Source organism: Salvelinus fontinalis, chromosome 8 (assembly GCF_029448725.1).
Source record: "Salvelinus fontinalis isolate EN_2023a chromosome 8, ASM2944872v1, whole genome shotgun sequence".
Classification (NCBI taxonomy): Eukaryota; Metazoa; Chordata; class Actinopteri; order Salmoniformes; family Salmonidae; genus Salvelinus; species Salvelinus fontinalis.
This window is the reverse complement of record NC_074672.1, coordinates 37738760-37763949: the sequence shown is the minus strand read 5'-3', so window position 1 is coordinate 37763949 and position 25190 is coordinate 37738760. Positions and strand designations below refer to the sequence as shown.

At 47.8% G+C, this 25190-nt stretch overlaps 1 protein-coding gene across 2 annotated transcripts in view; it reads left to right on the top strand.

Moving 5' to 3' along the window:
- kcnd3 (potassium voltage-gated channel, Shal-related subfamily, member 3) overlaps positions 1 to 25190 on the top strand; it is a 427850-nt gene that overhangs the window by 366859 nt on the left and 35801 nt on the right. For both annotated transcript variants that reach the window (XM_055932429.1, XM_055932428.1), the window contains exon 3: positions 11692 to 11860. In XM_055932429.1, coding sequence (XP_055788404.1) covers positions 11692 to 11860 — 169 coding nt within the window. The remainder of the gene's footprint in view (positions 1 to 11691; positions 11861 to 25190) is intronic.

Below are 25190 nucleotides of genomic sequence, written 5' to 3'. Positions count from 1 at the left end.
GTATATGAAACAGTGTTGACAGTGGGGGATCCAGAACAGAAGGACTTGAAAGTGGTTGTTGTGAATCTCCCGCAGAAATAACAATGTGCGATAGGTGTTTATTGACAGCGTCAATGTTATTCTGTCTAGTACATAGGAATATGCCGGCGTTAGGGGAAACATTTTAGAAGCATGTCGAACCCATACTAGGTTAAAGCTGTGTGAAGAATGTGTAATTTCATTTTAAGGGACTGTAATAAACCATTTATACTCTCACATGTAAAACCATTTACTAATCATTAGTTAAGTTTTTTCGCAGTCCCTAATCTAAAGTGATTAACTTTATAAATGTTTTGGTGACCAGTGTAATTTCTCACAAAAATATGAGCATGCCATTGGTAGACATTCCTGCAGTACCTGATGCTCTTTAGGGCCTAGAACATAAAAAATAGCCTAGAACATATCACTGGTAAAAGAAGAGGCACACAACACAGGTTGTTTAAGGAAATATATATACATATGTGAATAATCAAATCAAATCACATTTTATTGGTCACATACACATGGATAGCAGATGTTAATGCGAGTGTAGCGAAATGTTTGTGCTTCTAGTTCTGACGGTGCAGTAATATCTAACAAGTAATCTAACAATTCCACAACAACTTCCTTATACACACAAATGTAAAGGGATGGAATAAGAATATGTACATATAAATATATGGATGAACGATAGCTGAGCGGTATAGGCAATAGATGGTATAAAATACAGTATATACATATGAGACGAGTAATGTGAGATATGTTAACATTATTAAAGTGGCATTATTTAAAGTGACTAGTAATCCATTTATTAAAGTGGCCAATGATTTGAGTCTGTATGAAGGTAGCAGCCTCACTGTGTTAGTGATGGCTGTTTAACAGTCTGATGGCCTAGAGATAGAAGCTGTTTTTCAGTCTCTCGGTACTGACCTAGCCTTCTGGATGGTAGCGGAGTGAACAGGCAGTGGCTCGGGTGGTTGTTGTCCTCGGTGATCTTTTTGACCTTCCTGTGACATTGGGTGCTGTAAGTGTCCTGGAGGGCAGGTAGTTTTCCCCTGGTGATTCGTTGTGCGGACCGCACCACCCTCTGTATGGCCTTGCGGTTGATGGTGGTGCAGTTGCCGTACCAGACGGTGAAACAGCCCGATAGGGTGCTCTCGATTGTGCATCTGTTAAAGTTTGTGAGGGTTTTAGGTGACAAGCCAAATTTCTTCAGCCTCCTGAGGTTGAAGAGGCGCTATTGCGCCTTCTTCAACACTGTCTGTGTGGGTGGACCATTTCAGTTTGTTCACTGTGGTGAAGTTTGTCCAATCCATTTCAGTTTGTCTGTGATGTGTACACCGAGGAACTTAAAACTTTCCAACTTCTACACTACTGTCCTGTTGATGTGGATAGGAGGGTGCTCCCTCTGCTGTTTCCTGAAGTCCACGATCATCTCCTTTGTTTTGTTGACGTTGAGTGAGAGGTTCTTTCCCTGAGACTACACTCCGAGTGCCCTCCACTCCTCCCTGTAGGCTGTCTTGTCGTTGTTGATAATCAAGCCCACTACTGTTGTGTCGTCTGCAACTTGATGATTGAGTTGGAGGCGTGCATGACCATGCAGTCGTGGGTGAACAGGGAGTCCAGGAGAGGGCTGAGTACGCACCCTTGTGGGGCCCAAAGTTGAGGATCAGTGACGTGGAGATGTTGTTTCCTACCTTGACCACCTGGGGGCTGCCAGTCAGAAAGTCCAGGACCCAATTTAACAGAGCGGGGTTGAGACCCAGGGCCTCAAGCTTAATGATGAGTTTGGAGGGTACCATGGTGTTGAATGCTAAGCTGTCGTCAATGAACAACATTCTAACATAGGTATTCCTCTTGTCCAGATGGGATAGGGCAGTGTGCAGTGGGATGGCGATTGCATCGTCTGTGGACCTGTTGGGGAGGTATGCAAACGGAAGTGGGTCTAGGGTGGCAGGTAAGTTGGAGGTGATATGATCCTTGACTAGTCTCTCAAAGCATTTCATGATGACAGAAGTGAGTGCTACGGGCGATAGTCATTTAGTTCCGTTATCTTTGCCAGCTAGTCTGCGTATGCTCTGACGAGGTGGATAGGGATGCCATCTAGGCCAGCAGCCTTGCGAGGATTAACACGTTTAAATGTCTTACTCACGTCGGCCACGGAGAAGGAGAGGGGGGGCCTGCAGTCCTTGGTATCAGTCCGCATCGGTGGCACTGTATTATCCTCAAAGTGGGCAAAGAAGGTGTTCAGTTTGTCTGGAAGCAAGACATCGCTGCCGGGGACGTGACTGTTTTTTTTTCTTTCTAGTCCATAATTGCCTGTAGACCCTGCCACATAAGTCTCGTGTCTGATCTGTTGAATTGCGACTCCACTTTGTTCCTATACTGACAATTCGCTTGTTTGATTGCCTTGCGGAAGGAATAACTACACTGTTTATATTCGGCCATATTCCCCAACATCTTTCCATGGTTGAATGAGGTGGTTCACGCTTTCAATTTTGCGCGAATGTCGCCATCTATCCATGGTTTCTGGTTAGGGTAGGTTTTAATAGTCACAGTGGGTACAACATCTCCAATAAACTTCCGTATAAACTCACTCACCGAGTCAGCGTATGAATCTATGTTATTCTCTGAGTTTTCCCTGAACATTTCCCAGTCCGCATGATCAAAACAATCTTGAAGCATGGATTCTGATTGGTCAGACCAGCGTTGAATGGTTCTAGTCACGGGTACATCCTGTATGAGTTTCTACCTATAGGACGGTAGGAGCAAGATGGAGTCGTGGAAGGATTTGCCGCAGGGAGGGGGGGGGGGCCTTGTATGCATCGCGGAAGTTAGAGAAGAAGTGGTCCAAGGTATTGCCCGCGCAGGTGCTACAATCAATGTGCTGGTAGAATTTAGGTAGCCTTGTTCTCAAATTAGCTTTGTTAAAATCCCCAGCTACAATAAATGCAGCCTCAGGATATATGGTTTCCAGTTTACATAGAGTCCAGTGAAGTTCCTTGAGGGCCGTTGAGGTATCTGCTTGGGGGGGAAAATACACGGCTGTGACTATAATCGGAGAATTCTCTTGGGAGATAATGTGGTCTGCATTTTATTGTAAGGAATTCTAGGTCAGGTGAACAAAAGGACTTGAGTTCCTTTATATTGTTATGATTACACCTGTAACGGTACTCTAGCTCTTCCTCCTCCTCGGACGAGGAGAGGAGAGAGGGATCGGAAGACCAATGTGCAGCGAGGTATGAAGACATGATTTATTAAACAAGACGAAAAAACACGAAACAAAATACATTTGAATAATTAACAAAATAACAAAACGGAGTAGACAGACCTGGACATGGAACTTACATAAAACACGAAGAACTCACGAACAGGAACAGACTACATAAACCGAGACAGTCCCGTGTGGCGCGACAAACACTGACACAGGAGACAACCACCCACCACAAACAATGTGAAACAACCTACCTTAATATGACTCTCAATTAGAGGAAACGCCAAACACCTGCCTCTAATTGAGAGCCATACCAGGCAACCCATTAACCCAACATAGAAAACACATAACATAGACTACCCACCCAAAACTCACGCCCTGACCAATTAAACACATACCACACAACAGAAAACAGGTCAGGAACGTGACAGAACCCCCCCCTCAAGGTGCGAACTCCGGGCGCACCCCTACAACTCAAGGGGAGGGTCTGGGTGGGCATCTGTCCGCGGTGGCGGCTCCGGCGGTGGACGAGGACACCACTCCACCACTGTCTTTGTCCCTCTCCTTCGCGTCCTTTGAGTGGCGACCCTCGCCCCCGAACATGGTCCAGGAACCCTCACTAAGGCCCCTCCTACATAGAGGAGACAGCTCAGGACAGAGAGGTAGCTCAGGACAGAGAGGTAGCTCAGGAAAGAGAGGTAGCTCAGGACAGAGGGACAACTCTGTACTAATGGCAGCTCCGGACTGAGTGGCAGCTCCGGACTGAGTGGCAGCTCCGGACTGAGTGGCAGCTCCGGACTGAGTGGCAGCTCATGACTGAGTGGCAGCTCATGACTGAGTGGCAGCTCATGACTGAAGGGCAGCTCATGACTGAAAGGCAGCTCATGACTGAAGGGCAGCTCATGACTGAAGGGCAGCTCATGACTGAAGGGCAGCTCATGACTGTAGGGCAGCTCATGACTGGAGGGCAGCTCATGACTGGAGGGCAGCTCATGACTGGAGGGCAGCTCATGACTGGAGGGCAGCTCATGACTGTAAGGCAGCTCATGACTGTAGGGCAGCTCATGACTGTAGGGCAGCTAATGACTGTAGGGCAGCTCATGACTGTAGGGCAGCTCCTGACTGTAGGGCAGCTCCTGACTGGCTGGCGGCTCTGGCGGCTCCTGACTGGCTGGCGGCTCTGGCGGCTCCTGACTGGCTGGCGGCTCTGGCGGCTCCTGACTGGCTGGCGGCTCTGACGGCTCCTGACTGGCTGGCGGCTCTGGCGGCTCCTGACTGGCTGGCGGCTCTGGCGGCTCCTGACTGGCTGGCGGCTCTGGCGGCTCCTGACTGGCTGACGGCTCTGGCGGCTCCTGACTGGCTGGCGGCTCTAATGGCTCGGGACAGACGGGCGGCTCTAATGGCTCGTGGCAGACGGATGGCTCAGAAGGCGCTGGGCAGACGGATGGCTCAAAAGGCGCTGGGCAGACGGATGGCTCAGAAGGCGCTGGGCAGACGGATGGCTCAGAAGGCGCTGGGCAGACGGATGGCTCAGAAGGCGCTGGGCAGACGGATGGCTCAGAAGGCGCTGGGCAGACGGATAGCTCAGAAGGCGCTGGGCAGACGGATGGCTCAGACGGCGCTGGGCAGACGGATGGCTCAGACGGCGCTGGGCAGACGGATGACTCAGACGGTGCTGGGCAGACAGATGGCTCAGACGGCGCTGGGCAGACGGATGGCTCAGACCTGCTGAGGCCCACAGTAGGCCTGGTGCGTGGTGCCGGAACTGGTGGTACCGGACTGGAGACACGTACCTCAAGGCTAGTGCGGGGAGCAGGAACAGGGCACACTGGACTCTCGATGCGCACTATAGGCCTGGTGCGTGGTACCGGAACTGGAGGTACCGGGCTGAGGGCACGCACCTCAGGACGAGTGCGGGGAGAAGGAACAGTGCGTACAGGGCTCTGGAGACGCACAGGAGGCTTGATGCGTGGTGCCGAAACTGGAGGCACTGAGCTTGAGACACGCACCACAGGGAGAGTGCGTGGAGGAGGAACAGGGCTCTGGAGACGCACTGGAAGCCTGGTGCGTGGTGTAGGCACTGGTGGTACTGAGCTGGGGCGGGAAGGTGGCGCCGGATATACCGGACCGTGTAGGCGTACTGGCTCCCTTGAGCATTGAGCCTGCCCAACCTTACCTGTTTGAATGCTCCCCGTTGCCCGACCAGTGCGGGGAGGTGGAATAACCTGCACCGGGCTATGTAGGCGAACCGGGGACACCATGCGTAAGGCTGGGGCCATGTAAGCCGGCCCGAGGAGACGCACTGGTGGCCAGATATGTAGGGCCGGCTTCATGACATCCGGCTCAATACTCAATCTAACCCTGCCAGTGCGGGGAGGTGGAATAACCCGCACCGGGCTATGCACACGTACAGGAGACACCGTGCGCTCTACTGCGTAACACGGTCTCTGCCCGTACTCTCGCTCTCCACGGTAAGTACAGGGAGTAGGCGCAGGTTTCCTACCTGACTTCGCCACTCTCCCTTTAAGCCCCCCCCAAGAAATGTTTGGGGTTTTCTCACAGGCTTCCTACCGCGTCGTCGTGCTGCCTCCATACGCCGGTATCCCTCCTCGCACTGCGCCAGAGAATCAGAGAATCCCAGGCGGGCTCCGGCACTCGCCCTGGGTTGATCGTCCACCTGTCGATCTCCTCCCACGTAGTGTAGCCCAGATCCTTTTCCTGCCTCCGAGCTAGCTCCTCATATCGCCGCCTCTCTGCTTTCGCTGCCTCCAGCTCAGCTTTGGGGCGGCGATATTCTCCTGGTTGAGCCCAGGGTCCCTTTCCATCCAATATCTCCTCCCATGTCCACGAGTCCTGGTTCTTTTGTTGCGCTCCCCCAAGCTGCTTGGTCGTATATTGGTAGGTGGTTCTGTAACGGTATTCTAGCTCTTCCTCCTCCTCCTCCTCGGACGAGGAGAGGAGAGAGGGATCGGAAGACCAATGTGCAGCGAGGTATGAAGACATGATTTATTAAACAAGACGAAAAAACACGAAACGAAATACACTTGAATAATTAACAAAATAACAAAACGGAGTAGACAGACCTGGACATGGAACTTACATAAAACACGAAGAACTCACGAACAGGAACAGACTACATAAAACGAGACAGTCCCGTGTGGCGCGACAAACACTGACACAGGAGACAACCACCCACCACAAACAATGTGAAACAACCTACCTTAATATGACTCTCAATTAGAGGAAACGCCAAACACCTGCCTCTAATTGAGAGCCATACCAGGCAACCCATTAATCCAACATAGAAAACACATAACATAGACTACCCACCCAAAACTCACGCCCTGACCAATTAAACACATACCACACAACAGAAAACAGGTCAGGAACGTGACAACACCATGAGACGTTAATCATGAAGCATACACCCCCGCCCTTCTTCTTACCAGAGAGATGTTTGTTTCTGTCGGTGCGACGCGTGAAGAAACCCGGTGGCTGGACCGACTCAGACAACATATCCTGAGAGAGCCACAATCTCTGATGTCTCTCTGGAAGGCAACCCTTGCCCTAATTTCGTCCACTTTGTTGTCTAGAGACTGGACATTGGCGTGTAATATGCTCGGAAGCAGTGGGTGGTGTGCACGTCTTCGAAGTCTGACCAGGAGGCCGCTCCGTCTACCTCTCCTGCGGCGACGTTGTTTTGGGTCGGCCTCTGGGATTAGATCCATTGTCTTGGGTGGTGGTCCAAACAAAGGATCCTCTTCTGGAAAGTCATTCCTGGTCTTAATGTTGGTAAGTTGACGTTGCTCTTATATCCAATAGTTCTTCCTGGCTGTATGTAATAAGACTTGAGATTTCCTGGGGTAACAATGTAAGAAATAATACATAAAAAAAAAAAATACTGCCTTGTTTCCTAAGGACTCGAAGTGAGGCGACCATCTCTGTTGGCGCCATCTTACTAACGTTTACAAATGTGGGAGTAATGATTAATAAATGGTTAGAAAACTGTTTGTAAATGCCTTACGTTTATTATGGAACCTTAAAATATAGTGTTACCAAAGAACGTTCCAAATTGTTCAGGCTGTCAGTCCAGATGGGTTTAAATGAATGGAGTAAATGGAACACATTATTTTCTCAACTGGAATCCAATCGTTCAAAAAGTACATCTGTGAGGCTTTGTGTGGTCCTGCCGCAGTGGAAGAAGGGGGGGGGGGGGGGAATTACTACAGAAGTACTCAACTCTATGGCACTTCCATTAAATTGCTCTCATTTTGTCTTTCAAAGCTGTGTGTGTGTTTGTGTGTGCGTGCATGTGTATGTGTGTGTGTGTGTGTGTGTGTGTGTGTGTGTGTGTGTGTGTGTGTGTGTGTGTGTGTGTGTGTGTGTGTGTGTGTGTGTGTGTGTGTGTGTGTGTGTGTGTGTGTGTGTGTGTGTGTGTGTGTGTGTGTGTGTGTGTGTGTGTGTGTGTGTGTGTTATTACTCGGAGTGGAAAACCATTAGAGCTATATGGTAGTTTGAGGAGCAACCTCTCTCCTTACTTATCTCTGATGAATTCAGTGTGTGAGTTCCCTGATGTCTCTACACGGCATAATGCATCCCATCAGGGAGATGGAGATGGAGATGGAGATGGATGGATGGATGGATGGATGGATGGATGGATGGATGGATGGGGAGTGGGACATCTAACTGGATGCCTTTTTTGATCTCACTCTGCCGCCATTTTGTCTGTCTGAGTCTCCCCATGCTACAGCACATGTCCTATATCTGTACATTATGATCCTATACCCACAAAGAATCCACACAAAACAATGTACTTCTGAAGTAACAACACATAGTGGGATTTGTTTGGCCTTTGGGTGAGTTATGTTTACAGAAGTTAAGCCTTGAAAATGTAAATCTTCACATTTGTTGTTGTTGTTGCTGTTGTTGTTTAATCATCTTTGGCTGGATAGTTAGGGGAAGCTGGGATTTAGAGTTGAGAGAAGCCGAGTCCTGTCTCTTCTGGCCTCAGGCTGTATGGTGCTGCGAAAACAGATATAATATACGCTGACAAGCAAACCTAAAGTGTAGCCATACATAGGATATTCTCTACCGTAACTCCACCCTTAATAGGGCGTCAATTAGCTGTGAACAGAGTACATGTCAACGTTCTGTATTCTATCCAGCCTAGTTAATGTGATGAATAAATAGGATTAGTTGTGAGCTCTTGTATATCGCTGCTCCTAAGCTGGCTATTTTATGGCCCAGCTTTAGGAGAAAGCAATTATTGTTGCTATGGATTACACGGTGAATACAACTCATTATGCCCCAGATAACATTTCTGTATAGAATGCTGCATTTTGTATCATATTTTAATGTGCAATTATTTCTGTACTGAGACGTTAAATATATGTAAAGCCTGGCGCTGCCATATGATGTGTGTGACAATGAGTCCATTTGTAGTCAGACTGGGTCTCGGTACCAATACCTCTGGCACCAGAAGCCAATAAAAGCAAATGACCAACACTTTCTACTCAGGAATACCAAATAAGCACCTTTAGAAATAAAGTTTAGTTGTTTCTTTTTCCATAGACTGGAGTTTTATTGCTGTCCTTAGTCGTTTAAAATTAGTTGTATTCTTTTTATTGGTCTTTTTATTCTGACACAGTGGCTTCCTCTTGGGAAGGGACAGATCTATTATGTCTAGCGTAATTGTGTTTGCATTTGAAACACGGCCGTGATTGCTTTTTGACTTCTGAATATTCCAGATTGGATGAACTAAATTACTTTTTAGAGAATGTCCCGGGCTCCCTAAGCCCTCGTCTCCGCTCCTGCATGCTCTCTTCCACTCCTCTCCCCTCTGCTCCTCTCCCCTCCTCTACCCTCCCCTCCTCTCCCCTCCGCTCTCTTTCCATCTGCTCCCCTCATCCCCTTCGCTCCCCTCTCCCCTCCACTCAGCCCCCCCCTTCCCCTCTACTTCCCTCTCCCCTCCGTTCCCCTCCCCTATCCCCTCCACTTCTCTCTCCCCTCCACACTCCTCTTCCCCTCCACTCCCCTCTTCCCCTCTCCCCTCCACTCCCCTCTTCCCCTCCCCTCTGCTCCTCTCCCCTCCGTTCCCCTCTTCCCCTCTCCTTTCCACTTCCCCTCCACTCTCCACTCCCCTCTTCCCCTCCACTCCCGTCTCCCCTCACCTTTCTGCTCCCTTCTCCCCTCTCCCCTCTGCTCCTCTCCCCTCCCCTCCCCTCACCTCTTCCCTCCACTTCCCTTCCCCTCCACTCTCCTTTCCCCTCCACTTCCCTCTTCCCCTCTCCTCTCCACTTCCCTCTTCCCCTACACTCTCCACTCCCCTCCACTCCTCTCTCCCCTCTACTCCACTCCCCTTACCTTTCTGCTCCCCTCTCCACTCCCCTCTTCCCCTCTGCTCATCTCCCCTCCCCTTCCCACCGCCCCCCTCCCCTCTGCTCCTCTCCACTCCCCTCCTCTCCCCTCCACTTCCCCTGCACTTTTCTCTGCCCTCCACTCCCCTCTTCCCATCCACTCCCCTCTCCCCTTCCCTTCCATTCGACTCTCTCCTCCCCACTCCCCTCTGCTCCTCTCTCCCCTCCGCTCTCCTCTGAGAACCTGATTACGGTCTTTTCTCGCTCCTCCACATAGTGGTTAGAGCGTTGGACTTGTAACCGAAAGGTTGCAAGATCGAATCCCCGAGCTGACAAGGTAAAAATCTGTCGTTCTTAACTGACTTGCTTATAAAGGTAAAATACATTTAGATAGATCCATGAATACATGTTTATAAAGGTTGCTAATAAGGTTAGCCCACGCACTGCTTTCATATAGGTATTTCAAAAGGTCAAACAGAGATATTATGGCTGTGGTAAAGTAAACACACTCGCCTCTACTCTCCACTTCCCCTTCACTCCCCTCTCCCCTCCACTGCCCTTACCTTTCTGCTCCCCTTTCCCCTCCGCTCTCCTCCCCTCTGCTCCCCTCTTCCCCTCCGCTCTTCTCCCCTCTGCTCCTCTCCACTCCCCTCCACTTCCCTTGCACTCTCCCCTCCACTCCCCTCCTCTCCCCTTCCCTCCACTCGCCTCTCCCCGCCACTCCCCGCTTTCCCTCTGCTCCTCTCTCCCCTCCTCTCCCCTTCCCTCCACTCGCCTCTCCCTCCACTCCTCGCATCCTCTCCCCTCTGCTCCTCTCTTCTCCCCTCCCCTCTGCTCCTCTCCCCTCTGCTCTCTTTCCAACTGCTCCCCTCTCCCCCTCCACTCCGCTCCCCTCCACTCCCCTTACCTCTCTGCTCCTCTCCCCTTCAGATCTCCTTCCCCTCCTCTCCTCTCCCCTCGCCTCTCCCCTCCCCTCTGCTCCTATCCCCCTCTGCTCTCCTTCCCCTCCACTCCGCTCCTCTCTCCCCTCCTCTCTCCTTCCACTCCGCTCCCCACCGCTCCCATCTCCCCTCTGCTCTCCTCTCTTTTCCGGTCTGCACTCCCGAAGGTTGATGTTTTCTCCTGTCACCTAATGAAAGCACTGAAGTCTCTGAGAGGATCAACTGGAGGCAGACTGTCTGAGGAGGTTAAGGTCTCTTCTGAGAGAGCTGTGTGGAAGGGCTGATGTTCCATCGATCTAGTGCAACTCAGAACAGTGTGTGAATGTTCCTTATTGAAAGAAGTGTGAATGAGTTTTGGCCTGTTCTGTGTGAATTAACTCCATCTGAACTAACCTCTTTCTCCCTCTCTCTCCTCCCTTCTCTCTCTCCCTACTCCCTTCTCTCCCTCCTCCCTTCTCTCTCTCCCTACTCCCTTCTCTCTCTCCTCCCTTCTCTCTCTCCCTACTCCCTTCTCTCTCTACTCCCTTCTCTCTCTCCTCGCTTCTCTCTCTCCCTACTCCCTTCTCTCTCTCCTCGCTTCTCTCTCTCCCTACTCCCTTCTCTCTCTACTCCCTTCTCTCTCTACTCCCTTCTCTCTCTACTCCCTTCTCTTTCTCTCTACTCCCTTCTCTCTCTACTCCCTTTTCTCTCTCACTACTCCCTCTCTCTCCTCCCTTCTCCCACTCTCTACTCCCTTCTCCCTTTCTCTACTCCCTTCTCTCTGTCTACTCCCTTCTCTCTCTCTCTATACTCCCTTATATCTCTCTCTACTCCCTTTTCTCTCTCACTACTCCCTCTCTCTCCTCCCTTCTCCCACTCTCTACTCCCTTCTCCCTTTTTCTACTCCCTTCTCTCTCTCTCTCTCTCTGCTCCCTTCTCTCTCTCTCTACTCCCTTATCCTTCTCTCTACTCCCTTCGCTCTCTCTCCACCCTTCTCCCTCTCTCTCCTCCTTTCTCTCTCTCTACTCCCTTCTCTCTCTCTACTTCCTTCTCTCCCTCTCTACTCCCTTATCTCCCTCTCTACTCCCTTATCTCCCTCTCTACTCCCTCTCTCTCTCTCTACTCCCTTCTCTCTCTCTCTCCTCCCTTCTCTCCCTCTCTCTCTCTTTCTCTCTCCTTCCAGATATGGAGACATGGTTCCTAAGACGATTGCGGGGAAGATCTTTGGATCTATCTGTTCTCTAAGCGGGGTGTTGGTCATTGCCCTGCCTGTCCCAGTCATCGTGTCCAACTTCAGCCGCATCTACCACCAAAACCAGAGAGCTGACAAAAGACGGGCGCAGAAGATGCAGGTGAACATAGTCTGTTACTATCTCAGAGGTTTGGACTGGAGGGAGACCTCCAGTTCAGGGAGCCATCCGAGCCCACTCTCCCCCAGAGAAGAGCAGAGAGATGGGGAAGGCGCAGGGCTCAGGTCCCCATAGAAAGACATTCTCTAGATAACGTATGAATATCACACACACACACACACACACACACACACACAAACACAAACACAAACACACACAAGCACAGTTATTCACATGATATAAACAGTAATCAAGTGACACATCCACTACTTGTTGCTCACTGAATGCGCCCCTGGTGTCGTTTCCCCAGGAGAGCGATAACCCTGTGTAAAAGCATTCAGAGGGAAGAGCCGTTGGTTATGTTATGAAACAGTGTCATTCTCCATTAACCTAGACATTTTAATGCCTTTTGCCATAGTGTATGAGCCATCCAATCCAGGCGCAGCAGAGTGGAGATAAACTGAGGAGTCACAGCCTGTCAGTGTACTAATGACACTCGCCTATCACTGTCATCTCACAGCGCACTGTTTGTGTGTGTGCTTGCATGCATGTATGTGTGTGTGTGTGTGAGAGAGTGAGAGAGAGAGAGGGAGAGAGAAAGAGATAGAGGGTTATCCCTCACACCAGGCCCTGTCTCAAGTCTCTTCAGTATTTGTTATTACTTAATTAACTGTAAACTAATTGTCTGAAAATCACCAGGGGCCTGTTTCCTTGTGTGTGGGGACCAGAAAGTCAAACAGGCTGATGATGAGTCAATCTAAGCATATAGGCTCATCATACAACATTCCTACTACTGTTAGATACAGTACAGCCAGTCTAGTCGCCTATCCCAAACCCACCCCTAATCAATGAATGCTGATTGGCTGGAGTACAGCCATTCTAGTCCCCTATCCCAAACCCACCCCTAATCAATGAATGCTGATTGGCTGGAGTACAGCCGTTCTAGTTGCCTATCCCAAACCCACCCCTAATCAATGAATGCTGATTGGCTGGAGTACAGCCAGTCTAGTCCCCTATCCCAAACCCACCCCTAATCAATGAATGCTGATTGGCTGGAGTCCAGCCAGTCTAGTCCCCTATCCCAAACCCACCCCTAATCAATGAATGCTGATTGGCTGGAGTACAGCCAGTCTAGTCCCCTATCCCAAACCCACCCCTAATCAATGAATGCTGATTGGCTGGAGTACAGCCAGTCTAGTCCCCTATCCCAAACCCACCCCTAATCAATGAATGCTGATTGGCTGGAGTACAGCCAGTCTAGTCCCCTATCCCAAACCCACCCCTAATCAATGAATGCTGATTGGCTGGAGTACAGCCAGTCTAGTCCCCTATCCCAAACCCACCCCTAATCAATGAATGCTGATTGGCTGGAGTACAGCCAGTCTAGTCCCCTATCCCAAACCAATAACATTTGATTTTATTAGAGCTGTCAAATCCACAAGCGGATCCTGGCATTATACATAAAGCGGACCTTGTCAATGGCTGCATGGAGTCGCATTGAAATAAATCCCATATAGTCTTGTTTACCAGTTGGAACACTGGAATGTCAGATGTGATCTACACCTCGATTCGGTGATAGAAATCCACATTTATTTATTTATTTTTTATTTAACCTTTATTTAACCAGGTAGGACAGTTGAGAACAAGTTCTCATTTACAACTGCGACCTGGCCAAGATAAAGGAAAGCAGTGCGACAAAAACAACAACACAGAGTTACACATAAACAAACATACACAATAGAAAAATCTGTATACAATATGTGCAAATTAAGTAAGGAGGTAAGGCAATAAATAGGCCAATAGTGGCGAAGTATTTACAATTTAGCAATTTACACTGGAGTGATATATGTGCAGATGAGGATGTGCAAGTAGAAATACTGGAGTGCAAAGGAGCAGAAAAACAAATATGGGATGAGGTAGGTAGTTGGTTGGATGGATGGGTGGATGGGCTATTTACAGTTGGGCTTTGTACAGCTGCAGCGATCGGTAAGCTGCTCTTACAGCTAACGCTGAAAGTTAGTGAGGGGGATATAAGTCTTCAACTTCAGTGATTTTTGCAATTTATTCCAGTCATTGGCAGCAGAGAACTGGAAGGAAGGCGGCCAAAGGAGGTGTTGGCTTTGGGGATGACCAGTGAAATATACCTGCTGGAGCGCGTGCTACGGATGGGTGCTGCTATGGTGACCAGGGAGCTGCGATAAGGCGGAGCTATACCTAGCAAAGACTTATAGATGACCTGAAACCAGTGGGTTTGGCGACTAATATGTAGCAAGGACCAGCCAGCGAGAGCATACAGGTCGCAGTGGTGGGTAATATATGGGGCTTTGGTGACAAAACGGATGGCACTGTGATAGACTGCATCCAATTTGCTGGGTAGAGTGTTGGAGGCTATTTTGTAAATGACATTGCCGAAGTCAAGGATTGGTAGGATAGTCAGTTTTACGAGGGTATGTTTGGCAGCATGAGTGAAGGAGGCTTTGTTACGAAATAGGAAGCCAATTCTAGATTTAAATTTGAATTAAAGATGCTTAATGTGATTCTGGAAGGAGAGTTTACAGTCTAGCCAGACACCTAAGCATTTATAGTTGTCCACATATTCTAAGTCAGAACCATCCAGAGTAGTGATGCTAGTCTGGCGGGCGGGTGCGGGCAGCAATCGGTTGAAGAGCATGCATTTCGTTTTACTAGCATCTAAGAGCAGTTGGAAGCCACGGAAGGAGTGTTGTATGGCTTTGATGCTCGTTTGTTAATACAGTGTCTTAAGAAGGGCCAGATGTATACAGAAAGGTGTTGTCTGCATAGAGGTGGATCAAAGAATCACCAGCAGCAAGAGCGACATCATTGATATATACAGAGAAAAGAGCACCCCCATAGAGACTGCCAGAGGTTCGGACAACAGGCCCTCCGATTTGACACACTGACCTCTGTCTGAGAAGTAGTTAGTGAACCAAGCGAGGCAGTCATTAGAGAAACCAAGGCTGTTGAGTCTGCCGATAAGAATACGATGATTGACAGAGTCCAAAGCCTTGGCCAGGTCGATGAAGACGGCTGCACAGTACTGTCTTTTATCTATGGTGGTTATGATATTGTTTAGGACCTTGAGAGTGGCTGAGGTGCACCCGTGACCAGCTCAGAAACCAGAGTGCATAGTGGAGAAGGTACGGTGAGATTCTAAATAGTCAGTGATCTGTTTGTTCACTTGGCTTTCGAATACTTTACAAAGACAGGGCAGGATGGATATAGGTCTGTAACAGTTTGGGTCTAGAGTGTCTCCACCTTTGAAGAGGGGGATGACCACGGCCACTTTCCAATCTTTAGGAATCTCAGACGATACGAAAGAGAGATTGAACAGACTAGTAATAGGGGTTGCAACAATGGCGGCGGATAATTTTAGGAAGAGAAGGCCCAGATTGTCTAGCCCAGCTGATTTGTAGGGATCCAGATTTTGCAGCTCTTTCAGAACATCCGCTCTCTGGATTTGGGTGAAGGAGAAGTGGGCTGTGCGGAGCTGTTGGCTGGGGTTGGGGTAGCCAGGTGGAAAGCATGGCCAGCCGTAGAGAAATGTTTATTGAAATTCTCGACTATCATGGATTTATCAGTGGTGACAGTGTTTCCTAGTATCAGTGCAGTGGGAAGCTGGGAGGAGGTACTCTTATTCTCCATGGACTTTACAGTGTCCTAAAACTTTTTGGAATTAGTGCTGCAGGATGCAAATTTCTGTTTGAAAAAGCTAGCCTTTGCTTTCCTAACTGACTGTGTGTATTGGTTCCTGACTTCCCTGAAAAGTTGCAAATTGCGGGGACTATTCGATGCTAGTGCAGTATGTCACAGGGTGTTTTTGTGCTGGTCAAGGGAAGTCAAGTCTGGAGTGAACCAAGGGCTGTGTTTTAGGGAGCGTCTGACAGTGATGAGGGGGGGTCGTTTGACCACAGACCCATAACGGACGCAGGCAATGAGGCAGTGATCGCTGAGATCCTGGTTGATATCTATGTGGGTGCCCGTGTTTACGGATTTGGGGTTGTACCTGGTAGGTTCCTTGATAATTTGTGTGAGATTGAGGGCATTTATCTTAGATTGTAGGATGGCCAGGGTGTTAAGCATATCCCAATTTAGGTCACCTAGCAGTACGAACTCTGACGATAGATGGGGGGCAATCAATTCAATTCATGGTGTCCAGCGCACAGCTGGGAGCTGAGGGGCAAGCGGCAACAGTGAGGGACTTATTTCTGGAGAGATGGATCTTTAAAAGTAGAAGCTCGAACTGTTTGGGCATAGACCTGGATAGTATGACAGAACTCTGCAGGCTATCTCTACTGTAGATTGCAATTCTGCCCCCTGTAGCAGTTCTATCTTGACGAAAAATGTTGTAATTGGGGATGGAAATGTCATCAATTTTGGAGGACAGATCAGCAGACCAGTCGTGATGGATCGGCGGGGCTCCGTGTTGACAAAGAGTCCAGGCCAATTGGCAAGACAGATTTTGTAGTTTGTGTACTTCGTTTGCTAGCCGGGAGATGGGCATAGCTCAAGGCTAACTGGTGCATGCTTCTGGACAAAGGCATTAGCCACAATAGCCACTCGGTAGCAGCTAGCTAGCTGCGAAGATCTGGTGTAATGGTCCAGAGCTTGCGGCAGGAATCCGGTGATGTAGTGGGGGAAAAAAGCAGTCCGATATGCTCAGGGTTGATATCGCGCTGTGCAGACTGGCAGGTATTATCCGGGCTATCCGAGCTAAAGTGGCTGGTGTCTGAGCTAAAGGTAAAGACCGCTAGCAGTGGCTAACAATAACTAAATAGCTAGTAGCTAATTAGCTGGCTAGCTACTGATGGAGGTTCCAGTTATAAGGTCAGAAAAAATAGCAGATTGGGTGAGGCGGGTTGCAGGAAGGTATATTTAATTTGAAAATGGAAAAAAGAGATTGAAATATAATGAAATGTATACAACAAAAAAACGAAAAAGCCTGAATATTTTTTACATGGGACAAAAACAAACACTTCTTACTGTTGTGCCATCTTGGACATCATATGACATCATGAATAATTAATGATTTTCAATTTGAAAGTCATTATTTTTATATAGCCTACACTTTCTCATTCTAAACTTCTAACGCGAGTGGGGTGGGTGTGGCTTCGTGACAATGATCAAGAGCAGCTGCTCACCGATTTGACAGCTCCAACGCAGGGTGTCGGCTATCACCGGTTAACGCTCGATCTGATTGAATCTAGGCTCCTGAGTGGCTCAGCGGTCTAAGGCACTGCATCTCAGTGTAAGAGGCGTCACTATAATACCTGGTTCGAATCCAGGCTGTATCACATCCAGCTGTGATTGGGAGTCCCATAGGGTGGCACACAATTGGCCCAGTGTCGTCTGAGTTTTGCCGGAGTAGGCTGTCATTGTAAATAAGGATTTGTTCTTAACTGACTTGCCTAGTTAAATAAAGGTTCAATAAAAAATAGGCCTAGGACAACAGCTGGAATATATTGTGTGTGCATCTGCTGGTGTGCACGTGTGTGTATGGGATGTTCTGCGTGTGTGTATGGGATGTTCTGTGTGTGTGTATGGGATGTTCTGCGTGTGTGTATTGGTTGTTCTGCGTGTGTGTATGGGATGTTCTGCGTGTGTGTATGGGATGTTCTGCATGTGTGTATGGGATGTTCTGCGTGTGTGTATGGGATGTTCTGCGTGTGTGTATGGGATGTTCTGCGTGTGTGTATGGGATGTTCTGCATGTGTGTATGGGTTGTTCTGCGTGTGTGTATGGGATGTTCTGCGTGTGTGTATGGGATGTTCTGCGTGTGTGTATGGGTTGTTGTGCGTGCGTGTATGGGATGTTCTGCGTGTGTGTATGTTATGTTCTTCCGTGTATGGGATGTTCTTCGTGTATGGGATGTTCTGCGTGTGTGTATGGGATGTTCTGCGTGTATGGGATGTTCTGCGTGTGTGTTTATTTATTTATTTATTTCACCTTTATTTAACCAGGTAGGCAAATTGAGAACACGTTCTCATTTACAATTGCGACCTGGCCAAGATAAAGCAAAGCAGTTCGATACATACAACAACACATAGTTACACATGGAGTAGAACAAACATACAGTCATTAATACAGTGAAAAATAAGTATATACAATGTGAGCAAGTGAGGTGAGATAAGGGAGGTGAAGGCAAACAAAATATATATAAAAATAAATAAAAATATAAAAAGGCCATGGTGGCGAAGCAAATACAATATAGCAGGTAAAAAATAAAAAATAAACACTGGAATGGTTGGTTTGCAGTGGAAGAAAGTGCAAAGTAGAGATAGAAATAATGGGGTGCAAAGGAGCAAAAATAAATAAATGAATACAGTAGGTAAAGCGGTAGTTGTTTGGGCTAAATTATAGATGGGCTATGTACAGGTGCAGTAATCTATGAGCTGCTCTGACAGCTGGTGCTTAAAGCTAGTGAGGGAGATAAGTGTTTCCAGTTTCAGAGATTTTTGTAGTTCGTTCCAGTCATTGGCAGCAGAGAACTGGAAGGAGAAGCGGCCAAAGGAAGAATTGGTTTTGGGGGTGACCAGAGAGATATACCTGCTGGAGCGCGTACTACAGGTAGGTGCTGCTATGGTGACCAGCGAGCTGAGATAAGGGGGGACTTTACCTAGCAGGGTCTTGTAGATGACCTGGAGCCAGTGGGTTTGGCGACGAGTATGAAGCGAGGGCCAGCCAACGAGAGTGTACAGGTCGCAGTGGTGGGTAGTGTAAGGGGCTTTGGTGACAAAACGGTTGGCACTGTGATAGACTGCATCCAATTTATTGAGTAGGGTATTGGAGGCTATTTTGTAAATGACATCACCGAAGTCGAGGATTGGTAGGATGGTCAGTTTTACAAGGGTATGTTTGGCAGCATGAGTGAAGGATGCTTTGTTGCGGAATAGGAAGCCAATTCTAGATTTAACTTTGGATTGGAGATGTTTGATGTGAGTCTGGAAGGAGAGTTTACAGTCTAACCAGACACCTAGGTATTTGTAGTTGTCCACATATTCTAAGTCAAAGCCGTCTAGAGTAGTGATGTTGGACAGGCGGGCAGGTGCAGGCAGCGATCGGTTGAAGAGCATGCATTTAGTTTTACTTGTATTTAAGAGCAATTGGAGGCCACGGAAGGAGAGTTGTATGGCATTGAAGCTCGCCTGGAGGGTTGTTAACACAGTGTCAAAAGAAGGGCCAGAAGTATACAGAATAGTGTCGTCTGCGTAGAGGTGGATCAGAGACTCACCAGCAGCAAGAGCGACATCATTGATGTATACAGAGAAGAGAGTCGGTCCAAGAATTGAACCCTGTGGCACCAATGAATACGGCTGCACAGTATTGTTTCCTATCGATGGCGGTTAAGATATCGTTTATGACCTTGAGCGTGGCTGAGGTGCACCCATGACCAGCTCTGAAACCAGATTGCATAGCGGAGAAGGTATGGTGGGATTCGAAATGGTGGGTAATCTGTTTGTTAACTTGGCTTTCGAAGACCTTAGAAAGGCAGGGTAGGATAGATATGGGTCTGTAGCTGTTTGGGTCAAGAGTGTCCCCCCCTTTGAAGAGGGGGATAACCGCAGCTGCTTTCCAATCTTTGGGAATCTCAGACGACACGAAAGAGAGGTTGAAAAGGCTAGTAATAGGGGTGGCAACAATTTCAGCAGATAGTTTTAGAAAGAAAATGTCCAGATTATCTAGCCCGGCTGATTTGTAAGGGTCCAGATTTTGGAGCTCTTTCAGAACATCAGCTGACTGTATTTGGGAGAAAGAGAAATGGGGAAGGCTTGGGCGAATTGCTGTGGGGGGTGCAGTGCTGTTGACCGGGGTAGGGGTAGCCAGGTGGAAAGCATGACCAGCCGTAGAAAAATGCTTATTGAAATTCTCAATTATAGTGGATTTGTCGGTGGTGACAGTGTTTCCTATCTTCAGTGCAGTTGGAAGCTGGGAGGAGGTGTTCTTATTCTCCATGGATTTTACAGTGTCCCAGAACTTTTTTGAGTTTGTGTTGCAGGAAGCAAATTTCTGCTTGAAAAAGCTAGCCTTGGCTTTTCTAACTGCCTGTGTATATTGGTTCCTAGCTTCCCTGAAAAGTTGCATATCACGGGGGCTGTTCGATGCTAATGCAGAACGCCATAGGATGTTTTTCTGTTGGTTAAGGGCAGTCAGGTCAGGAGAGAACCAAGGGCTATATCTGTTCCTGGTTCTAAATTTCTTGAATGGGGCATGCTTATTCAAGATGGTGAGGAAGGCATTTAAAAAAAATATCCAGGCATCCTCTACTGACGGGATGAGATCAATATCCTTCCAGGATACCCCGGCCAGGTCGATTAGAAAGGCCTGCTCGCTGAAGTGTTTCAGGGAGCGTTTGATAGTGATGAGTGGAGGTCGTTTGACCGCTGACCCATTACGGATGCAGGCAATGAGGCAGTGATCGCTGAGATCTTGGTTGAAAACAGCAGAGGTGTATTTGGAGGGCAAGTTGGTTAGGATGATATCTATGAGGGTACCCGTGTTTACGGAATTGGGGTGGTACCTGGTAGGTTCATTGATAATTTGTGTGAGATTGAGGGCATCAAGCTTAGATTGTAGGATGGCTGGGGTGTTAAGCATGTTCCAATTTAGGTCGCCTAGCAGCACGAGCTCTGAAGATAGATGGGGGGCAATCAGTTCACATATGGTGTCCAGAGCATAGCTGGGGGCAGAGGGTGGTCTATAGCAGGCGGCAACGGTGAGAGACTTGTTTTTAGAGGTGGATTTTTGAAAGTAGAAGTTCAAATTGTTTGGGAACAGACCTGGATAGTAAAACAGAACTCTGCAGGCAATCTTTGCAGTAGATTGCAACACCGCCCCCTTTGGCCGTTCTATCTTGTCTGAAAATGTTGTAATTAGGGATGAAAATGTCAGAATTTTTGGTGGTCTTCCTAAGCCAGGATTCAGACACGGCTAAAACATCCGGGTTGGCAGAGTGTGCTAAAGCAGTGAACAAAACAAACTTAGGGAGGAGGCTTCTAATGTTAACATGCATGAAACCAAGGCTATTACGGTTACAGAAGTCATCAAAAGAGAGTGCCTGGGGAATAGGAGTGGAGCTAGGTACTGCAGGGCCTGGGTTCACCTCTACATCACCAGAGGAACAGAGGAGGAGTAGGATAAGGGTACGGCTAAAAGCTATGAGAATTGGTGGTCTAGAACGTCTAGAACAGAGAGTAAAAGGAAGTTTCTGGGGGCGATAAAATAGCTTCAAGGAATAATGTACAGACAAAGGTATGGCAGGATGTGAATACAGTGGAGGTAGAGGCTCTACAATGAAATAAGCCAATAAACACTAACCAGAACAGCAATGGACAAGGCATATTTACATTAAGGAGAGGCATGCTTAGCCGAGTGATCATAAGGGTCCAGTGAGTAGAGGTTTGTTGGGGTCACGGCGATCCAGACAGCTGGCCGGGTAGATGGCTATCGGTAGCAAGATAGCATAGGATGGAAGTCTATTTTTAGACACCTCGTGCGTTTCCGTCGGTAGATTAGTGGGGTTCCGTGTGGTAGAGGGGATCAATCCAATTGGCAAAATAGATATAGTGACCCAAGAAAAAATTGTCCGATATACTTATTCAGATAGCAGCCGATAAGACAGCTAACGATTAGCGGGCCCCAGATGAGCGTTCAGGTAACGTTGCGACGGAGGTGCCAGTTGGATAACTCCCTCGGGCAGATAATGTCGGCAGTCAGTCGTGAAGGCCCGATGGGGCTCCGCAGCTGCAGCAACAACAACAACAACAACAAAAACGGGTCCGGATAGGTGACTGTAGCCCAGGAATGGCTGATGGAACTCCTCAGCTGGCTAGCTCCGGAATAATTTAAGTTTGCTCCGGGATCGACGTAAGCCAATAGCCACACGGTTTGCAGCTAGCTAGCTGCGAAATCATGGTGCAAACGTCCAGAGCCTGCAGCTGAAATCCGGGGACACTGAGAAAAATAGGCCCGGTATGCTCCGGTCCGAGTCGCGTTGCACAAAAGTGCCGATAGATTATCGAGCTAAAGGAATAGCTGAAGACCACAAGGCAGCTGAAACACCAACGCTAGCCAGCAAACCGGCTAACTTCTGGGCAGCTTCAGACCAGCTACTGGCTAGCTTCTAGTTAGCTTCTCGGTAGCTTCCGGCTAGCTTCTGGCTAGTTTCGGCCGGCTTCTGGTTAGCTTCTGGCTAGCTTCCACTGTGGATTTTCAGATTTGAGGTAAATAATACTTTTTTTTTGTAATTGGTGAGGCGGGTTGCAGGAAAGCTTTTATAGTTGAGTTCTTGGATAATAAAATATATAAAGATATGCGAAGAAAGGTGTAAATATATATGTATACAGGACACGACAATACGAGGACAAAAAAGACGTCTGAACTGCTATGCCATCTTGCATAGTATGGGTGTATGGGATGTTCTTTGTGTATGGGATGTTCTGCGTGTGTATATGGGATGTTCTTCGTGTATGGGATGTTCTGCGTGTGTATATGGGATGTTCTTCGTGTATGGGATGTTCTGCGTGTGTGTATGGAACGTTCTGCGTGTGTGTATGGGATGTTTTGCGTGTGTGTATGGGTTGTTGTGCGTGTATGGGATGTTCTGCCTGTGTGTATGTGATGTTCTTCGTGTATGGGATGTTCTGCGTGTGTGTATGGGATGTTCTGCGTGTGTGTATGGGATGCCGGAGGGTGTTCATGCCCTCTGAGTGTTAGCTGGTCCAGTTCTCCACTCAGTGGTGCAAGATAATGTATGCTAATGAGTTCCTGTAAAGCGATGATGTGATTGGTCGCAGCGTGTCCAGGGGCCAAATTGGGCAACTGCATCAGCTAGCATCATAAAGACAGAGAATGGTAATCCTAGTTAGAGGGCATTATGACAAATCAAATCAAAGATTATTGGTGGCGTACACAGTTTAGCAGATGTTATAGCGGGTGTAGTGAAATGCTTCTGTTAATAGCTCCTAACAATGCAGTAGAATGTCAAACAAGTACACAAATAATTAAAATATTGTAAAAAAGTTCATAAAAAAATAGAAATCAAGAACGTCGGGACGAATCCAATTAACAGCCCAAATAATGAATAATCAAAATGAAATCTATATGTATGTAGGCTACACCGGAATAATTTACACATGATATACTAAGAATGATATGTACAGCAGTAGATATATTAGAATGAGCTATGACAAGAATCCAGTACATAATACATATGAGGTGTGTATAAACAGTGGAACTACAATGTATTGTGAAGAAGTAGAAACATTAGAAAGAGCTATGTTGAGAATACAATATTTAAATACACAGTGTGAGACAGAAAGTGACCAGTAGTTCAATGTCTCTATGACATGGGACAGCAGCGTTGGCTGTGTTTGTGTGAGTGAGCGAGTGAGTGAGTGAGTGAGTGAGTGAGTGAGTGAGTGAGTGAGTGAGTGAGCGAGCGAGCGAGTGTGAGTGAGTGAGTGAGTGAGTGAGTGAGTGAATGAGCGAGCGAGCGAGCGAGCGAGTGTGAGTGAGTGAGTGAGTGAGTGAGTGAGTGAGTGAGTGAGTGAGTGAGTGAGCGAGCGAGCGAGCGAGCGAGCGAGCGTGCGTGCGTGCGTGCGTGCGTGCGTGCGTGTGTGTGTGTGAGTGTGTGTGTATGTATGATAGTGTTCATTTTAATTTTGGGGATGGCTAGTGATGACAGATCATGTTGTTATGTCATGTGATGTGATGTGCCATTCTATGCTGGGACATTGGTTTGGGTTGGGATTGTGTGTGTTGGTGGCTTGTACACATGCAACACTCAGGCACAGAGTGTCTCCACTCCTCTCTTTCCATTCCTTTTCCTCATCCATCTCAGTGTGAGGGGCCTTGGATATTGTTTAAAGCAGTTTAAAGTAGTTTAAAGCTGTTTGAACCTGTTTGATGCGCTGTGGCAGGTTTGTTCGTGGCTCCAGCGTACTCCCCAGCTTCAACTAACCATGAACCTGTCTGCAAAGAGTGAGCACTCATATCCATCTGATCCAAACAAAGCACCCCGAGACAAATAGGTGCCGTGTACACAGAGAGGGTGAGTTGGGGGGGGGGGGGGGGGGCAGAGAAGAGAAAGAGAGAGGGGGTAAAGAGAAAGGTGAGAGAGGGGAAGAGGGAGAAAGAGGGGAAGAGCCGTAGGTGATATTTGTCCTAATGGTACATTCTTTCCTGAAATAGCTCTCTCCCACATGAGGTGTTGCGGAGAGCAGAGGTGTGTGTGTTATAGTTCCTGTCAGATACCTGACCTTGGTGTGTCCCCCTTTCCTTTCTGAGTCAGCCGCAGTGCAGTATCCCACCCCAATAACAAAATGCACACTCAAATACCAAACACACACACCTACTTCATTCTGATAAAGTCAGAACCCTAACACCTTATATCCCAGAAAAGCACCAGTGTCCGTTGTTGCTAAACCGTCAGTAATATACATTGCTGTTGTGTGCTCTGGCATTCATTTAGCCTAAAGGCTTTATTAGTATTGACACATACAGTACCCGGCCATAAAACATTATTGCCATGGGAGTCATGTTTATTAAGCATGGCTGTGGCTATTTGTTTGAAGCTGCTGTAATTAATTGCTTTTATGGATACCCCAAGTGTTTCAGCACATTGCTGATTGGTAGTGTTGTATAATACGAAGCTGTTCAAACCACTGTACTGACAGCTGGAAGAAAAGACGAAGAAAAGACATTCCAACGGATGAATAGCAGCATCGCTAAGCTGTTTTAAAAAAACCTAGGTGAATAGACTGCCTCTGATGACATGTGTTACTGTGTCACCCTAATGACATGTGTTATGTCACCTTAATGACAGCTGTTATGTCAACCTAGTGACGTGTTATATCACCTTAACGACAGCTGTTATGTCAACCTAGTGATGTGTTATATCACCTTAAAGACAGCTGTTACGTCACCCTAATGACAGTGTATGGCAATGTAAAGAAGACTCTTTTATAGTGCAGCTCAGAGCTGAAGTTACTGTATTTTTGATAGATTATGTGGTCTGTCTGTCTGTCTGTCTGTCTGTCTGTCTGTCTGTCTGTCTGTCTGTCTGTCTGTCTGTCTGTCTGTCTGTCTGTCTGTCTGTCTGTCGACAGGAGGAGTGTAGCCTACTGTATGATAGAGTCATCATCATTAGGCTGCTGTTCCCCTCTCCTGCCCCCGGGGTCTGGTAATGATTATACCACAGGGTTTAAAGACACCATAATAGCCAGAACATACTTTGACACACGTTATTGATCAATGCCCCATGGTAGCTAACTGCTGGATGACAGTGCACTACGGTCATGTATTGAAGTGTTCATTT